Source organism: Hippocampus bargibanti, linkage group LG06, assembly GCF_051943395.1.
Source record: "Hippocampus bargibanti isolate YZ-2025 linkage group LG06, ASM5194339v1, whole genome shotgun sequence".
In the NCBI taxonomy this organism is placed as follows: domain Eukaryota; kingdom Metazoa; phylum Chordata; class Actinopteri; order Syngnathiformes; family Syngnathidae; genus Hippocampus; species Hippocampus bargibanti.
In genome coordinates, this window is record NC_142739.1 from 2,731,840 (window position 1) to 2,746,101 (window position 14,262).

General features: G+C 42.1%; 2 protein-coding genes across 13 annotated transcripts in view; one reads left to right on the forward strand and one right to left on the reverse strand.

Moving 5' to 3' along the window:
- Positions 1–822, reverse strand: part of usp45 (ubiquitin specific peptidase 45) — a 52,855-nt gene extending 52,033 nt beyond the window's left edge. For 2 of the 9 annotated variants that reach the window (XR_016115201.1, XR_016115202.1), the window contains exon 1: positions 379–822. The gene's annotated coding sequence lies outside the window, so the exon portion shown is untranslated. The remainder of the gene's footprint in view (positions 1–378) is intronic. The other 7 variants (XM_088997949.1, XM_088997947.1, XM_088997952.1 and 4 more) reach the window with 5 other exon arrangements.
- Positions 823–1,046: 224 nt separating this feature from the next.
- tstd3 (thiosulfate sulfurtransferase like domain containing 3) lies at positions 1,047–13,472 on the forward strand. Of its 4 annotated transcripts, XM_088997955.1 has the most exons (5): positions 1,050–1,283; positions 4,805–4,978; positions 7,215–7,374; positions 9,072–9,162; positions 9,263–13,472. In XM_088997955.1, the coding sequence occupies exons 1-4, from the start codon at positions 1,145–1,147 to the stop codon at positions 9,142–9,144; spliced, it is 546 nt and encodes a 181-aa protein (XP_088854081.1). In that variant the 5' UTR covers positions 1,050–1,144; the 3' UTR covers positions 9,145–9,162; positions 9,263–13,472. The 4 variants fall into 4 exon arrangements, with proteins under 4 accessions (XP_088854082.1, XP_088854081.1, XP_088854080.1 ...); XM_088997956.1 differs by having other exon boundaries at positions 1,047–1,271; positions 9,072–13,472; XM_088997954.1 differs by having other exon boundaries at positions 9,072–13,472.
- Positions 13,473–14,262: the final 790 nt, after the last annotated feature.

Genomic DNA, 14,262 nt, shown 5'->3' on the forward strand with positions numbered 1-14,262 from the left:
CAGGAGTGCCGGCAGTAAGTCTGAATCGTTTCCAGTGAGGGTTGGGCTCCGACAAGGTTGCCCTTTGTCACCAATTCTGTTCAGAACCTTTATGGACAGAATTTCTATGTGCAGCCGAAGCATTGAAGGTTTCCGTTTTGGTGGCCTCAGTATAGCATCTCTGGCCTGGGAACGTCTCGGGGTCCGCCAGAACGAGCTCGAAGAAGTGTCTGGGGAGAGGGAAGTTTGGGCTGCCCTATTGAAGCTGCTGCCCCCGCGACCCGACCCCGGATAAGCGGCAGAACATGGATGGATGGATGGATGTTGCCCTCGTTGTACGACGCAACTCTTTGCTTATGAAACTGAAGATTCATGAGAACAAAGTTTTAAGGAACTCACCTGTTTACTTTTTGTGTCCCAAAGATGGATAGTGCGTGCCAAGACCAGTGATGCTCACTGTCGTTGGGTAGCAAATATGCTAGCCAAAAGCTTCCGCCACAAATAATGCAATTAACACAACTGTTTTCTGTCTATATGATCGGAAACAATGCATTGGGAACTAAAGTCGAACGCGTGGGATAAGACGTAAACAAGACACCGCGGTTGAACTCGAATAAATGCCGCCGCTGTTTGTAGCATCAACCAGCAACCCAAACAAACCAGTGACGCAGTCGGAAGCAGTATGGCAATCTGTCGTGTTGCCTTCATTATCGTCGGAAAAGTGACCGAGTCGGTGAAAGTCGTTTGACCGTCTCACAATTTAAAGGTTTGTAGAATGGACACAAAAATAAAGAAAGAATTGACGAGGATCTCATTCAAACGCCAACTCGTCAGATGATTCCTAGTTACGAGTCACGTGTGGAGAAATGCAGCGTCTGTCCCGAGTAACACTATCATTTTATTTGAGTCATTTCCATCTTCAGATATTTTTTTATATAATGTAGCTACTCAAGTGGGTAATAAATTAAAATTGTTGTTGTTTATGGTTTAAACTTTAATTGCATTAGCAATATTGTCAGTCGCGCTCTTCTTTTTCCAACAAAGTCTCTTTGGTCCTCTACGCGATTCGTACTCTGCTCGAATGCGCATGCTCAGCTTGCAGTTAGTCAAGTGGTTACGTTTTGTAAGAGTAATTCCTCTCTTTTATTGACGCTGCTTATTGCATATGGCTCTCCGAGTTTATATGACCTTTTCCAGAGTCGTCCCACGGCTATTGCGGGACAGTAACTTCTACCATCGTGCCTTGGTCCCAAGCAGGAGAATCCCCCTGGGAGGAGTTATCAACACTCAAGGTCTTAACACAAGTGAGTGTCCTGTTATATGTTGTCGACGGAGGACAGTCTAAAAAAGGATGAAAGTGCATGTAAAAAATCTTAAACTCGAGTCAATGTTCGAACACTACGACCAACTGCCGGCTAGATTCATGTGCAGACCTCTACACATTCTCACATTTATATCCAGAAATAGGGACACTGTTGCCTCAATAATTTGGATTATTCATTAGTTTGGCTCCAGTTATTGGAGAAGTGACCTCATAGTGCAGAGGTTCTTTTTTTAATTTCGGCTCTGGCCAACCTGCGTGCATATTCTCCGAGTACTTGTGTGGGTTTTCTCTGGGTATTGAGGTTTCCTTCCACACATGCTACCCAACAGTGACGTGCGGTGAGGTTAATGGCTGGTGAGGCACTGATGTCATCATAGTCAGATTTACAAACATATGAACTCTACTGAGTAGTTTATTCACCATTTGATTGGCAACAGTTAACGTATTTTGTTTAAAATTTCATGTCAGCATTCTTTATATATACAAACTGTAGCATAGAAAAAAATAATTAAAAAAACGTTTTTATCGTGTTACCTTTACTTGTAAATGAAGTCCATGCGCCGCTCCTTCTGAAGAAAGGCATCGATAACTTCTTTGTAGAAGCCTTCCTTATCTTTCTTCAGTTTTAAAAGTCTCTCTGTCTCAACGGAGATCACTGCCAGTGAAGAAAGTCGTCCTTGATCAGTCGTGTTCCGACTGTATGTTTTCAGTGCTGAGAATGACAATCTCGTCTACTTCTACAGCAACAAATGGAGCTCCACCGATCTCCTTTTTAATGTCATTTCTAATGACATCACCAACTGCTTCAATTAAATCGTTCTGTATTCTGTTTCACAGGCTAGAAAATACAGTGGATGTCCCAAAATGACTCGCTAGCCTGTCATCTTTCTCAGCGAAAGCATGTAATAGTTCAACATAGTTGCCACGATTAGCAGAGCCTTTACTTTCATTTCCACGAAATGCCAGCTGTTGTTTGGCAAGGAAGCAGGTGGCATTGATGAGATCTTTTAAAATCTCCCGGTTCTCCTTTACCTTAGCATTGTGAATGCTGATGTTGAGTCTTCGCTCATTTTTGATGAGGCTCCGTTGTAAATTTTTCAGGTCGCAATATCCCATTTGAGTCCAGACATTGTCACAAGTTGAGAACAGAAGGCAGGAAAAGCAGAAAAGGCGCTTTCTTGCTGGACATCCACACAGCCAGCCTTTTCGTGTGTACCAGTCCGCCTGAAAAGAGCGATTATTGTGTCCCGTTGTCTGAAGCAAACCTTTTAGCTCCGGTGTTGGTCTTCCTTTAATTATTACCTCCTGCTTCGATTGAAAGTCCAGTTTAGAAAATTCTTTCAATTTAGATATGTAATCCTCCATTCTAAAAGTGAGGCCAAGCAACACGAAAAATATGACTGCAGAGTTGCACCTTACTTGCTCACTGTTTTCTGTAGCTTTCTGTCTCCAATTCTATTATTCTGCAGACGTGGAGTCGGAAGTATCTCTGGAATCACAAGCGCCCCCTGTCATGAGGCGGGAGAACTGTTTGCCTCACCTACGCACAGCGTTTTGATAAAAATAAAACAAAATGAACACTATAGTACAGTGATTATAATTTACAATGACTCTACATTATATACACCAGCTAAACTGTACAAATTTAGTTCATATACTAAACGTGTTTGAACGCTTTAATAGCGATATGCAGAAGGACAGCAATGCGGTCTCACTGCAGAGCAAGCCAGCATAGTAAGCATAGTGATTGCGCAATCCATGTTGCCAGCTTTCCATGATGACAGGTGAGGCACTGCCTCACCTGCCTCCCCTGACTGCACGTCACTGCTACCCAATCACATATGAGAAGGAAAACAGCATTTTTTGGGAGTAAGTAGGCATTGGCAATACGTCTGTGTAAGCTCTCAGTCGTATAGGAGTGGTCCATCGATGAAAAGGTTTCTTCAGCCGTCATCTGTACTTCTTTGAAGGTGTCGGACATTTCGCTTCTTATCCAAGAAACTTCGTCAGCAAACTAAAGTCTTACTGGTAGTTTAGGTCATATATAGTTGTCAATCTGTTGTCAATCTGCCTGCATGGCAGGCAGATTGACAACTCCAAATTGTCCCTAGGTGTGAATGTGAGAGTGATTGTGGTTCGTCTTTGTGTGCCCTGCGATTGGCTGGCAACCAATTCAGGGTGTCCCCCGCCTCGTGCCCGAAGACAGCTGAGATAGGCTTCAGCACCCCTCGGGACCCTAATGAGGAATAAGCGGTACGGAAAATGTATATACAGTAAAGTCTCGTTATATCGATATCGGATATATCGATAGTCCCGGTTATATCGATACTATTTCTATGCACGCACGGAGAAAATTACATGCAAACAGAGTCGGATATATCGATAGTCCCGGTTATATCGATATTTTTTCGGACTCTCTTGAATATCGATATAACGAGACTTTACTGTATATATAGGGCCTAAACTACCAGTAAGACTTTAGTTTGCTGACAAAATTTATTGGATAAGAAGCGAAACGTCCGACACCTTCAAAACAGTAAAGATGACGGCTGAAGAAACCTTTTCATCGAAGGCATCGGCAATGATACTTTTTGGGGTGAAAACCGATATTGAGCTACCCTGTGGTCCAGTGTTAGGGCATCAACCTCAGAGTGCATAGGTCGTGCATTCAACTCTGGCCTTGCTGTCTGTGGTTTGCATGTTCTCCCCTTGCCTGCATGGGTTTTGTCTTGGTACTCCGGTTTCCTCCCACATCACAAAACATGCATGGCATGGAGATTGGACACTCCAAATTGGACCCTATGTCTGACTGATCGTGCAGGTGTAGGTATTTTCATCTTTTGTGTGTCGTGCAATTGGCTGTTATCCTTTTCAGAGTATCCTCTGCCGACTGCCTGAAGACAGTTGGGATAGGCTCCATACCTTTGTGACCCTTGTGAGGATAAACCAGTGCAGAAAGATGATGGATGAACATGCAGCGTTTTCCTCATTGAGATCGATTGTGCACATGTTGAGAGAAACATGGCTATAAAACTTAAATATTGGTGCGATCGTTTTACTAACTATGCCCGCATCAATGAAAATATTAATGTTTTCATTGATGCGGGCATAGTTAGTAAAGTCCATGTGAATTTTTGTGGCAATTGGTCATAGTTTTCCATCATCAAATCATGTGCAGAATAGGAAAACACTTCATGTCCATAAAATCCAAACTTTTCTGGCGATTGGTTTTATGTTCTCAGAGATTGTTTTGAACACAGATGACCACGTGGTCATTAATTTTGGTTTTGATTGGTTGTCTTTTTATCCTAGCTTTTTTCTCTAGTGTACGTCTATGGGGAGAAATGAGTTACCAGTAAATGCCCATAAGATTCAAATTAATTGTGGCGAATCTTTTTTTTAACATTGTGCTTCTGACTGTCCCTGACATGACAAAAAATAAATAAATAATTTTGTCTCACACATTTCCAATATGTGGCAAGTTGTTTGTTTGTCCTTCAGCTCCAGAGTTGTGGCTGGGTTGCCGCAGATTCAGTTCGGGTCCACCGAGCTCAGATGTCACTTTTGAGCAGTTGAAGAAGCTCTTGGTTGGTGGCAAGTCTGTCATTATCGATGTCAGAGAGCCATGGGAGCTCAGAGAATACGGCTCCATCCCCGGCTCAATTAACATTCCCTGTAAGTGTTCTATTCCCATAATTTAACTTATTTGTAATAGAAGCCTGGACCATGAATGGTCCTATGGATTCAAGCCACAACATGGCGCTCAAGACGAAATTTTATGTGGCGCTCTTTCCCCCTTCCATCGACACTTTTCTGTGCATATGCTTACAAGTGTAGCTAAAATTTGAACATGCCTCTCATTCAAAATATCACATAATTTAACATATACAATGGAACATTTTATTTATTTGATCTTAACATGTAGAGGTTACGAATGGGAAAAGTCGAAAAGAAGAAGAAGAAGCACATATAAAAATGCAATACTTGAGTTAACGTCTGTATGTCAAATGCTTATACAGAGCCAAAACATTTCTAGCCATAGGCTGAGCTGCACCATGTTTGTTACGATGTAAACATGAAGCTCGTCTAGAAAGCTTAAAGGACAACCGACGTCACTTTTTTGTTTCCTAATTGACATCAGAAAAACGTTTTATAGCATCTAAAATACCCAAAACACGCAGTATGATATTTTTAGTCAAATGCAAAACACCACTAAAAATGACTTAAGGTGTCTAAACAGTACTTCAATTTGAAACCGGAAGTGGCCAGTTTCAGAAGGTCCCGCCTCATGTTCGTGGTGTCACGGCAAGACGTCTTGCCTTGCTCGAGAATCAAAACAATGGCTACAGATTCGGAGAAGATGCTTTCTTTTGACTTATCCAGTTATGAATATGATTCTCATATTTCTGAAGAAGAAAGCATAAATGTTTGCAATCGATTAAAGAATTTATTCCGTGTCATTTTGAGGCATCAGGGGTGGGAAATGTCGCACCCAAAAAAGGCAGGAAAATGGCGACAAAGCAGTGTAAGGAATTAATCAGCGCGTTTCCACAGGCTGATTAATTCCTTACATGGAGCTTTGTCGCCCTCTTCTGGCTCTTTTTGGTCCTACATGACGTTTTCAGACCAAAGTACAGCAAAATGCATTGACGTGATGGAAGGACTGCTACAATGTGTCCTTTTTTCGGTCAGGGGCGTTCCTTCAGTGACATAGGGACGGTTGTCTTTTAAAGGACAACCGACGTCTCTGGACAAGTTGTGTCCGTATTTTGTAAAATGGCTTCAAATAACTTCTACTGAGCGTATTTTACAAAGATTCCACCGCATATAGCTATATTCTACGTTTTAAGACTTGCGCTGAATATTCAGGAAGTCTTGTTTTCCAGTTGATGACGATCCACTATGTGACGTCACATTTGGAACGCCCCTGACCGAAAAAGCGACACAATGCATTTTGCGGGACTTTGTTTGGTCTGAAAATTTCGTGTTGATCTGTGTTGATGGCAAAATTAGAAGGAAAACAAATAAATAACGCGATGGTGAATCGTTGTGTGTTGCCCTAAGACTACTTCCAACGGAGCTTGGATTGGATTGGATTTGCCTTTATTAATCTCGCAGTGGAGAAATTTACATGCATTACAATTTACATTATGGGCGCCATCTTTTGCACTTTCTGGGACACTACATTGCTGTCATTGACGGCTCGAATTGCTATGGGAGGACTCCTTTAATCGATTGCAAACATTTCTGCTTTCCTCTTCAGAATTATTTTAATCATATTCATAACTGGATGAGTCACAAGAAAGCATCTTCTCTGAATCTGAGCCCATTATTTTGTTTCTTGAGCAAGGCAAGACGACTTGGCGTGACGTCATGAACTGGGGGTGGGACTTTCTGAAAATCCCCAGTTTCGAGCTGATTTGTAGTAAGATTTTGGACACTTGAAGTCATTTTTATTGGTGGCATTTGACTACAAAATCAGCCTGCGTGTTTTAGGTATTTTAGATGCTGGAAAACGTTTTTCTGATGTCAGTTGGGAAACAAAAAAATGGTGTCGGTTGTCCTTTAAAATATGACCGATTTATTTTAAATACTTGAGTTGCATAAATTCAACCTCAAATAAGAGCATGTTTTCCTTGATCACATGGGCTCTGGATTCTAGATCCAGACGCTGAAGGACCGCTTGTGTTTATATCAGGTGTTATGATGTAGACCGGAAAATAAGTCTAACTAGAGATGTTAACCATTTCACTCTACTGGATTTCGTCAGATTTGTGCACAAGTCAAATCGCAACCATAGTCTATTCCAAACCTATGCCCACTCAAAATTGTTTTACCACCAATTTTTAGGTTGTCATTCCATCAGTTGCCATATGCTGAGAATAACTTTTGTGTATTGTCGTGATCGCAGTGGGCCAGGTGAACACAGCTCTACAGCTCGATCCTGAAGAGTTCAATGAGAAGTATGGTGGTGAGATACCCCAGAAGATAGACAACATTGTGTTCACCTGTCTGGCAGGCATTAGGAGCAAGAATGCACTTGACATGGCCTCCGAACTTGGATACAAAGAGTAAGCCTTCAAAGTTGTGTTGTAGAATTCTCGACAATTTGGATGTTGTTGGAAACTGTGTGTGACTCTTTGGAACCTGAAATCGTTATTGGAACAAGGAGGTTACACGTTATTGATCTTATCTTGCACCATAATCTCAATTGAAACATTGTGATTATTTTAGGAACATGTTAATCTTCTCCATCATGCTTGCTTGGCTATTTACTCATCTATAAAAATATCCAAATCTTATGATTAAAGGTAAGACATTGTAATTCAAATGCATTGCTCAGAAATTGACCTTTTGATTTAAACTGTTACAACAGTCACGTACAACAAACACAATATTTTATTAACGACACAAGGTGACAGGGAGCAATTGTAGGAACGTAATATCCTATGGTCATAATTCCCATTGTCAAGTAGTTGTTCACAAATGCCAACACAGTATGACTACTGTACTATCTAAAGCAGTGGTGTCAAAGTCATTTTTTGCCGAGGGCCACATTGTAGTTATGGTTTGGGGAAGCCATTAGAATGTTTAATCCCCTCCACATATTACATATAGATCGCACTATATATATATATATATATATATATATATATACACACACACACACACACACACACATGTGCGTGTAACCCGTGACACCCCCCACTCACAGTTTCTGTCCCCTATTCCAGTGTTCAGCATTACCCGGGCGGATGGCAAGACTGGGCAAAAAAGGAACACCAAAATTGAACGTTTTGAAGAAAATGCATTTTTTTCTCCATTCTAATCTTTGGCTGACGGTTATCTATAATGCACAGATAGTCTGGAATAATCATGTTCATTAACTTTTTTTCCCTTCTCTTGTATTGTCATGTGGTCACTTTTTTGCCATCTGTGAATCCTCAAAAAGATTTATTAGCTCAATACACATCAGGTTGTCTTCCTAATGATTATTGCCTTAGTAATAAATAAGGCAATCATACTAGAAATTATTGTAAATTGTGTGTAATTTCTAATTATTGGCAATCCATTTACTACCTGTAACATTTAAGACTTATTATTAAATATTGATATATGATATGCACACGATGCCTTTTTTATTACCCTGGACTTTAAATGATGCTGAAGATATTTAAACGGTGCAAAAAGTGGTGGATTGAATATTGTGAAAAAAATCAATGTCAAGTTGATGGATAGAAGAAGTTGTAAATACGTTGTCCTGTAAAATGCTGTGGTTCTCTTATATGTAAAAACCTTTGAAAGATTAGATTAAGATTGATGAAAGATTTTTCTCTTTTTCTTTCTGTCTCACTACTCTGTTTCTGATAGCTTGTTGACCGAATGAAAAAAAACACACTTGGCTCAGATGACACATATCAACATAGATTATGCCAATATAAAATGTCCACATGCATTTGTAAAGAATTTCTTTATTTTAAGCGTTCCTCCTCCCCCTTTTTAATGATTTTTTTTCTCAATTAATAAATGCTCGTATTTCGTCATTATTATTTTTATTTACCTCGAGACAATTCTTGACACTCTGGGACAGATTCACCAAGAACTGCATAGTGCTCACAGATAAAACTTGAACTAACAGAAACCGTGTAAACCAAAAAAAACACCCACAGATGCTGAAATGCATCACAAACTGAGACACCAACGGCGTTGTAGTCACAGGCAGCTTGAGTGACACAAATCAACTTGACACTTCTGTCTTTTTTTTGAGGGGTCATATTACAGATTGCTACATCAGAGCAATGTGCGGTAACGTTCGACGTACAAAGTACAAGACGTCCTAAATTAGAGCGTTTGGGTTGGTAAGTTGTAAGTGCAATATACTTACACTGCCATTTACAAATTTATTCGCGAATGACGTTGAGTGTGATTCATGTTTTGTTTTTTCTTGTTTTGGTGCAGATAAAGCGCTGGCCATGGTCTCTGGCAATGTATTTTCCCTTCCACAAAGGGGACAGCATTTCCCTTTTCTTCCATGTTAGTGCTTTGTTCCAGTTTCAGCTTTTAAAGCGCGATACAAACCAATATGTATATCTTGCATTGTATTTTGGACAGCCACCCTCATTTCAAGGTCATATAACTCGATACCCATAGAATTTAGGAATTAACTTTTTTTATGCTGCATTGAATGTTTATGTAGTCTTACAACTCAATATTCTGTTGGACCTGGAATTCGAGTGACAATGACAAAAACCCTTGCACTGGAGTGGACAAATTTTTGCACGTCTGGCAGTGACTGAGTTAAGATGGAGCAACGTTTAGATCAAGTGTAATGCAAATGAAATGTGACCACAGTTCATTCTATGTGCAATTCGCCCATAAAGCAGAGAAGCTTAAAATCCAATCATAACATATACTGTAGCTATATATAATATTGTCCTGAGCCAGTACACTTTCAACCACCGTTTCATGAGTGTCCAGTAGAGCAACAAAAAAAAAAACATTCAGTAATGTACAAGAAATGGGTTAAAAAAAATGGCAGTCGTTGATTCCAAATTGCAAAGCGCTGAAGAACATACAAATCAATCTGTCTGTAGAAATAACGCCAATGAAGCAAGAGTGAAGGTATATGACAATGTCTTGTTTTCAGACAGATAAACAAAAGTATACCAAGTTTCACCAAGAGATGCTAACCACTCCAAAAAAGGACAAAGAAGGGCCACATTTTTTGGCCAAAGTGTAAAGAGTAGATGAGAGTGATCACTAAAAGCTTTGAGGCTGAAAAGATCTGCGTATCCCAAACACGTCTAGTTGTGTCATAACTGTTGCTTTGTTACGTTGAGTGAACATAATGGATTGGATTGGATTGGATTTGCCTTTATTAGTCTTGCAGTGGAGAAATTTACATTTCACAGCAGCAAAGTGATTAAAGGAATGAAAGTAGAAAAACTAAATACATGAGCTGCTGGAAAGCCAGCCACTCTCGCGGCGCCGTCTTGAAGTCAAAAGAACAAAAAAAAACAAATAATATGACAACACAAAGACACAGAGTCATTCATTCTTTAGCACTTTCTATACTATCTACACTATCTTGTTACATAAAGCAGTTCTAGATGAAAGAGGAGAGGATCAAAGCATCTTTTCACCAGTGGATCAGGGACATCATGGTGGAATGTGCACGTCAACTACAAGCTAAATGTTGAAAGCAAACACGCAGCTGTAGCATCCATTGACAAAAAGAGATTGTCTCACATTTCCTGTCCCATATAAATCTGCTTCAATTCCAAGCCGTGACAATTCCACATCCGCATCGGCGCTCTGTGCTGACGCTCCTTTCTTCTTATCGCGGGCTCCTCAAGCCATGTATCCATCCAGCCGCAGACTGTCCAGCAGCACCGACCTTCCACTGAACAAAGTGGGGCTGTGAAGATGCTGCCCATTACAGCGCAAAAACGCACAATGGCCCCTGTGGTGTCCAGCGATGACAGTCGAATGACACAGACATTCCTCCCATTCAAAAACAGTACTGGCATATTCATGCTGCCGAAAAGGCGCCACCGCTCAGCACAGTCTCCTCCTTGATGAATGTCGTGGCCAAAAATGCTGAAAAACAATCCGTATCCATTCCACACGACGCACAACAGCACAAGGTGATAAAAGAAAACACAAAAACAACAAAGAAAGCAAGGCTCATGAGAGCACTTGCTGACGGCTGCCTACTCGGGCGCCATCTTGGACTTCCTGGAAATGGTCTAATTCAGATATGACCATTTTTGGAGGCAGCTGTCCTTTTCTATTATATTCTGACCATTAATCCTAAAATAACTGATTGTTTTATGATGACTGTGTGCTGTATAATGTATGATCAAGTAATGCTTTAGGTAACAATAGAGAATCCCCGTTAGCAGGCTAGACCACTATTTTCTCCCCTCATATCACTGTGCCATGTCAACTGTACAATTATGACTGCACTAGCCCAGCCCCATCTTCTGCATCCTTATTTTCCCTCTGTAATAGTTAATTCCATGTTCTTTTTCCTGCATTTTTTCAAACTCTTGATTTTATTGTGCCAAAAACAGACCACACTAATAAGTACTTATTTGTGTCAAATCTTGCCAGGGTTCTTTGTCCCTTCACTGCTCTCATCAGGTCACCCTCCAGCTTCTGCTTGGCATTCAATTAAAGTCCCTTGTCCCATTAGAGCAGATCACATCAGTTCTGCATCTATAATCCAGCTCTGATTTTCCGAGGCCTGATCTCCATTTCATTACAATAACAACGAAGTCAGCAGATGTGAAGAAGAATCATTGAAATTCAGCATCGCCAGGTTCAACGGCATCTCTTGAAAACAACAACGCTCTCAGCGTTTTGGTGTCAACAAATTAACAAGTATCCAGTTCTTGGCAAAGAAAGCCCTGGATTTTTTGATACCATTTGTTAAAGCATATCTCTGTGAGCAATCCTTTTCGACGATCCTGGACATAAAATCGAGAAAAAGGAACAGACTTTGCTGTGAAAATGACCTGAGAGTGGCACTTGCCAAGGTGAAGTCACGCATATCTGAACTGCTCTCTCAAAGGCAACAGCAGAAGTCACACTGATTTGCACATATGTCATTTGTTGTGAGTTTATGCATTGTGTTGGTTTTCTTCCTAAAACAAGGCGATGTTCATGCATGGCTTATTTTGTGTAGCAATAAAAACATACGTATCTATGTCTTGAATTTGAAAAAAAAAATCACATTTTATTTTTCACTCGAGGGGTTCGGTGAATGCACATATGAAACTGGTGTCGTTCGTTACCTCCAACGAGGTTAAGAACCACTGGTCTAGGTGTTTTTTGGCCAACAGTTATTCACATTCATATTCACAGCCTCTTCATTGAAGAATTGCAGGATAATTCTATCTGTCAATTTTTTACTTGCTGGGACTTTACTTGCTCGACGATCAAGGCAAAAAAAAAAAAAAAAAGACCGAATGACAACCAACGTCTCAAAAAACTCCTAAACCAAATCTGTGACTGTGACCCTCTCTCTCACCCTTAAACCTTGATCCCTCTTGGTGCTTTGCATAGACCAAATACCATGTCTGGACAGTGACCTTGGACCCTTGAGCAGACAACAATAAATGGTCTTTGCTGTGTCACCACAACTTTAACCATGAGAATTAAATCTGCCTTTGCCTCTAATGGTAACCGCTTTCAAAGTATTTCTGTGACCCACACCTACATTTTTACTGCAAATAATGTCATCAGGAGTCAGATATAGATATAGATATGTGGTTAGGTAGGTAGGTACGTACGTGCTGTAGGTAAGTAGGTCAGTAGGTAGGTAGGGAGCCAAGTAAGTCGGGAGGTTGGTAGGTAGGTAGGTAGGTAAGTCGGAAAGTTGGTAGTTCGGTAGGTAATTGCTGTAGGTATGTATGTACAGTGGGCCCTCAGTTTACGAACACCTTACCTTACAAACTGTTCGCTTTACGAATGTTAAATTTATGAAAATTAAACCTTAGATTAAGACAGCTGAGATAGGATCCAGCACCCCCCGCGACCCTAATGAGGAATAAGCGGTACGGAAAATGGATGGATGGATTAAGCACTAGGGCGGCCCAGTAGCCGAGTGGTTAGCACACCGGCTTCACAGTGCAGAGGTCGCCGGTTCGCGTCCCCGTCCGGCCTCCCTGTGTGGAGTTTGCATGTTCTCCCCGGACCCGCGTGGGTTTTCTCCGGGTCCTCCGGTTTCCTCCCACACTCCAAAAACATGCATGGCAGGCAGATTGACCACTCCAAATTGTCCCTAGGTATGAGTGTGAGAGTGACTGTTGTACGTCTTTGTGTGCCCTGCGATTGGCTGGCAACCAATTCAGGGTGTCCCCTGCCTCGTGCCCGAAGACCACTGAGATAGGCTCCAGCAACCCCCGCGACCCTAATGAGGAATAAGCGGTACGGAAAATGAGATGAGATGAGATTAAGCACTACTTTTTGAGATACACACCCACCACGGCTGGCGCAGTAATCTTCGGCGGAAGAACATCAATGCACACGACCGAACAGCGCCCCAGCCGGCCAACCTTTCCACACCCCCTTTCTCTGAAAGCCCACGTCGGGTAAAGGTAAATAAAACTACAGTAAAGTCTCGTTATATCGATAGTACTGCTTATTACGATACTATTTCTAAGAGCGCCTTCCGAGGGAGTCGGGCCAGTCTTTCCTGTGTTTCTCTCCACAGTGGGTGAAAGGCCGGGCAGTCGCGTCCAATCAGGAGGGGGACAGGGAGAGAGTCAACCACGCCAGCGACAATGCGGATGATTCCCTTGGTTGTGGTCATGGTGAGTTCGGTGGTGTGGTACTCTCTAGCATCTCCGTGGACACAGGAGACTGGAAGGGTTTTCTCTGGAGACAACCTGGTTGGATCCACCAGCATTTGTCGCACCAAGGTGACCAGGCTTCCGGAGTCCAGCAGGGCTTCAACATCCTGTTGATTAACTGTCACTGGACAGGTGGAGGGCCTTGTTAGTGAGCTGTCACTACCCCCCAGGAGGGAGGCATAATGAGCAGGGTGGGCACTGGAAGAGTCAACGCACGGCATGGGCTCTTCCGTTGGTTTTCCACACTGCCATGAGATGTGTCCCGTCTCTCCGCATCTGTAGCATCGTCTCGGCTCAGTGCCCCTGGGTATCCGCCACTGCGTGGGTGGGCTTCTGATGCCGCCTGGAGCCATCTTGGCTGTGTTAGGAAGCTTGGGCACCTTTGTGCGGGCCATTCCAGTCCTGGTTGGAGATGTGTTGCCGGTTCCCTTCCTGGTCGTTCGCAGCATCTCCGCTGTGGCCTGGTCCTGCTCCACTGCTGCCACTGTTTGACAGGCAGTAGTCAGTGACTGCTGACTGATGATCCTTTTTGCCTCATAGGGCAGGGCCCGTAAGTAGCCATCCACGACAATGGCCTTGACCACCTCAGCTGCCGTGCTC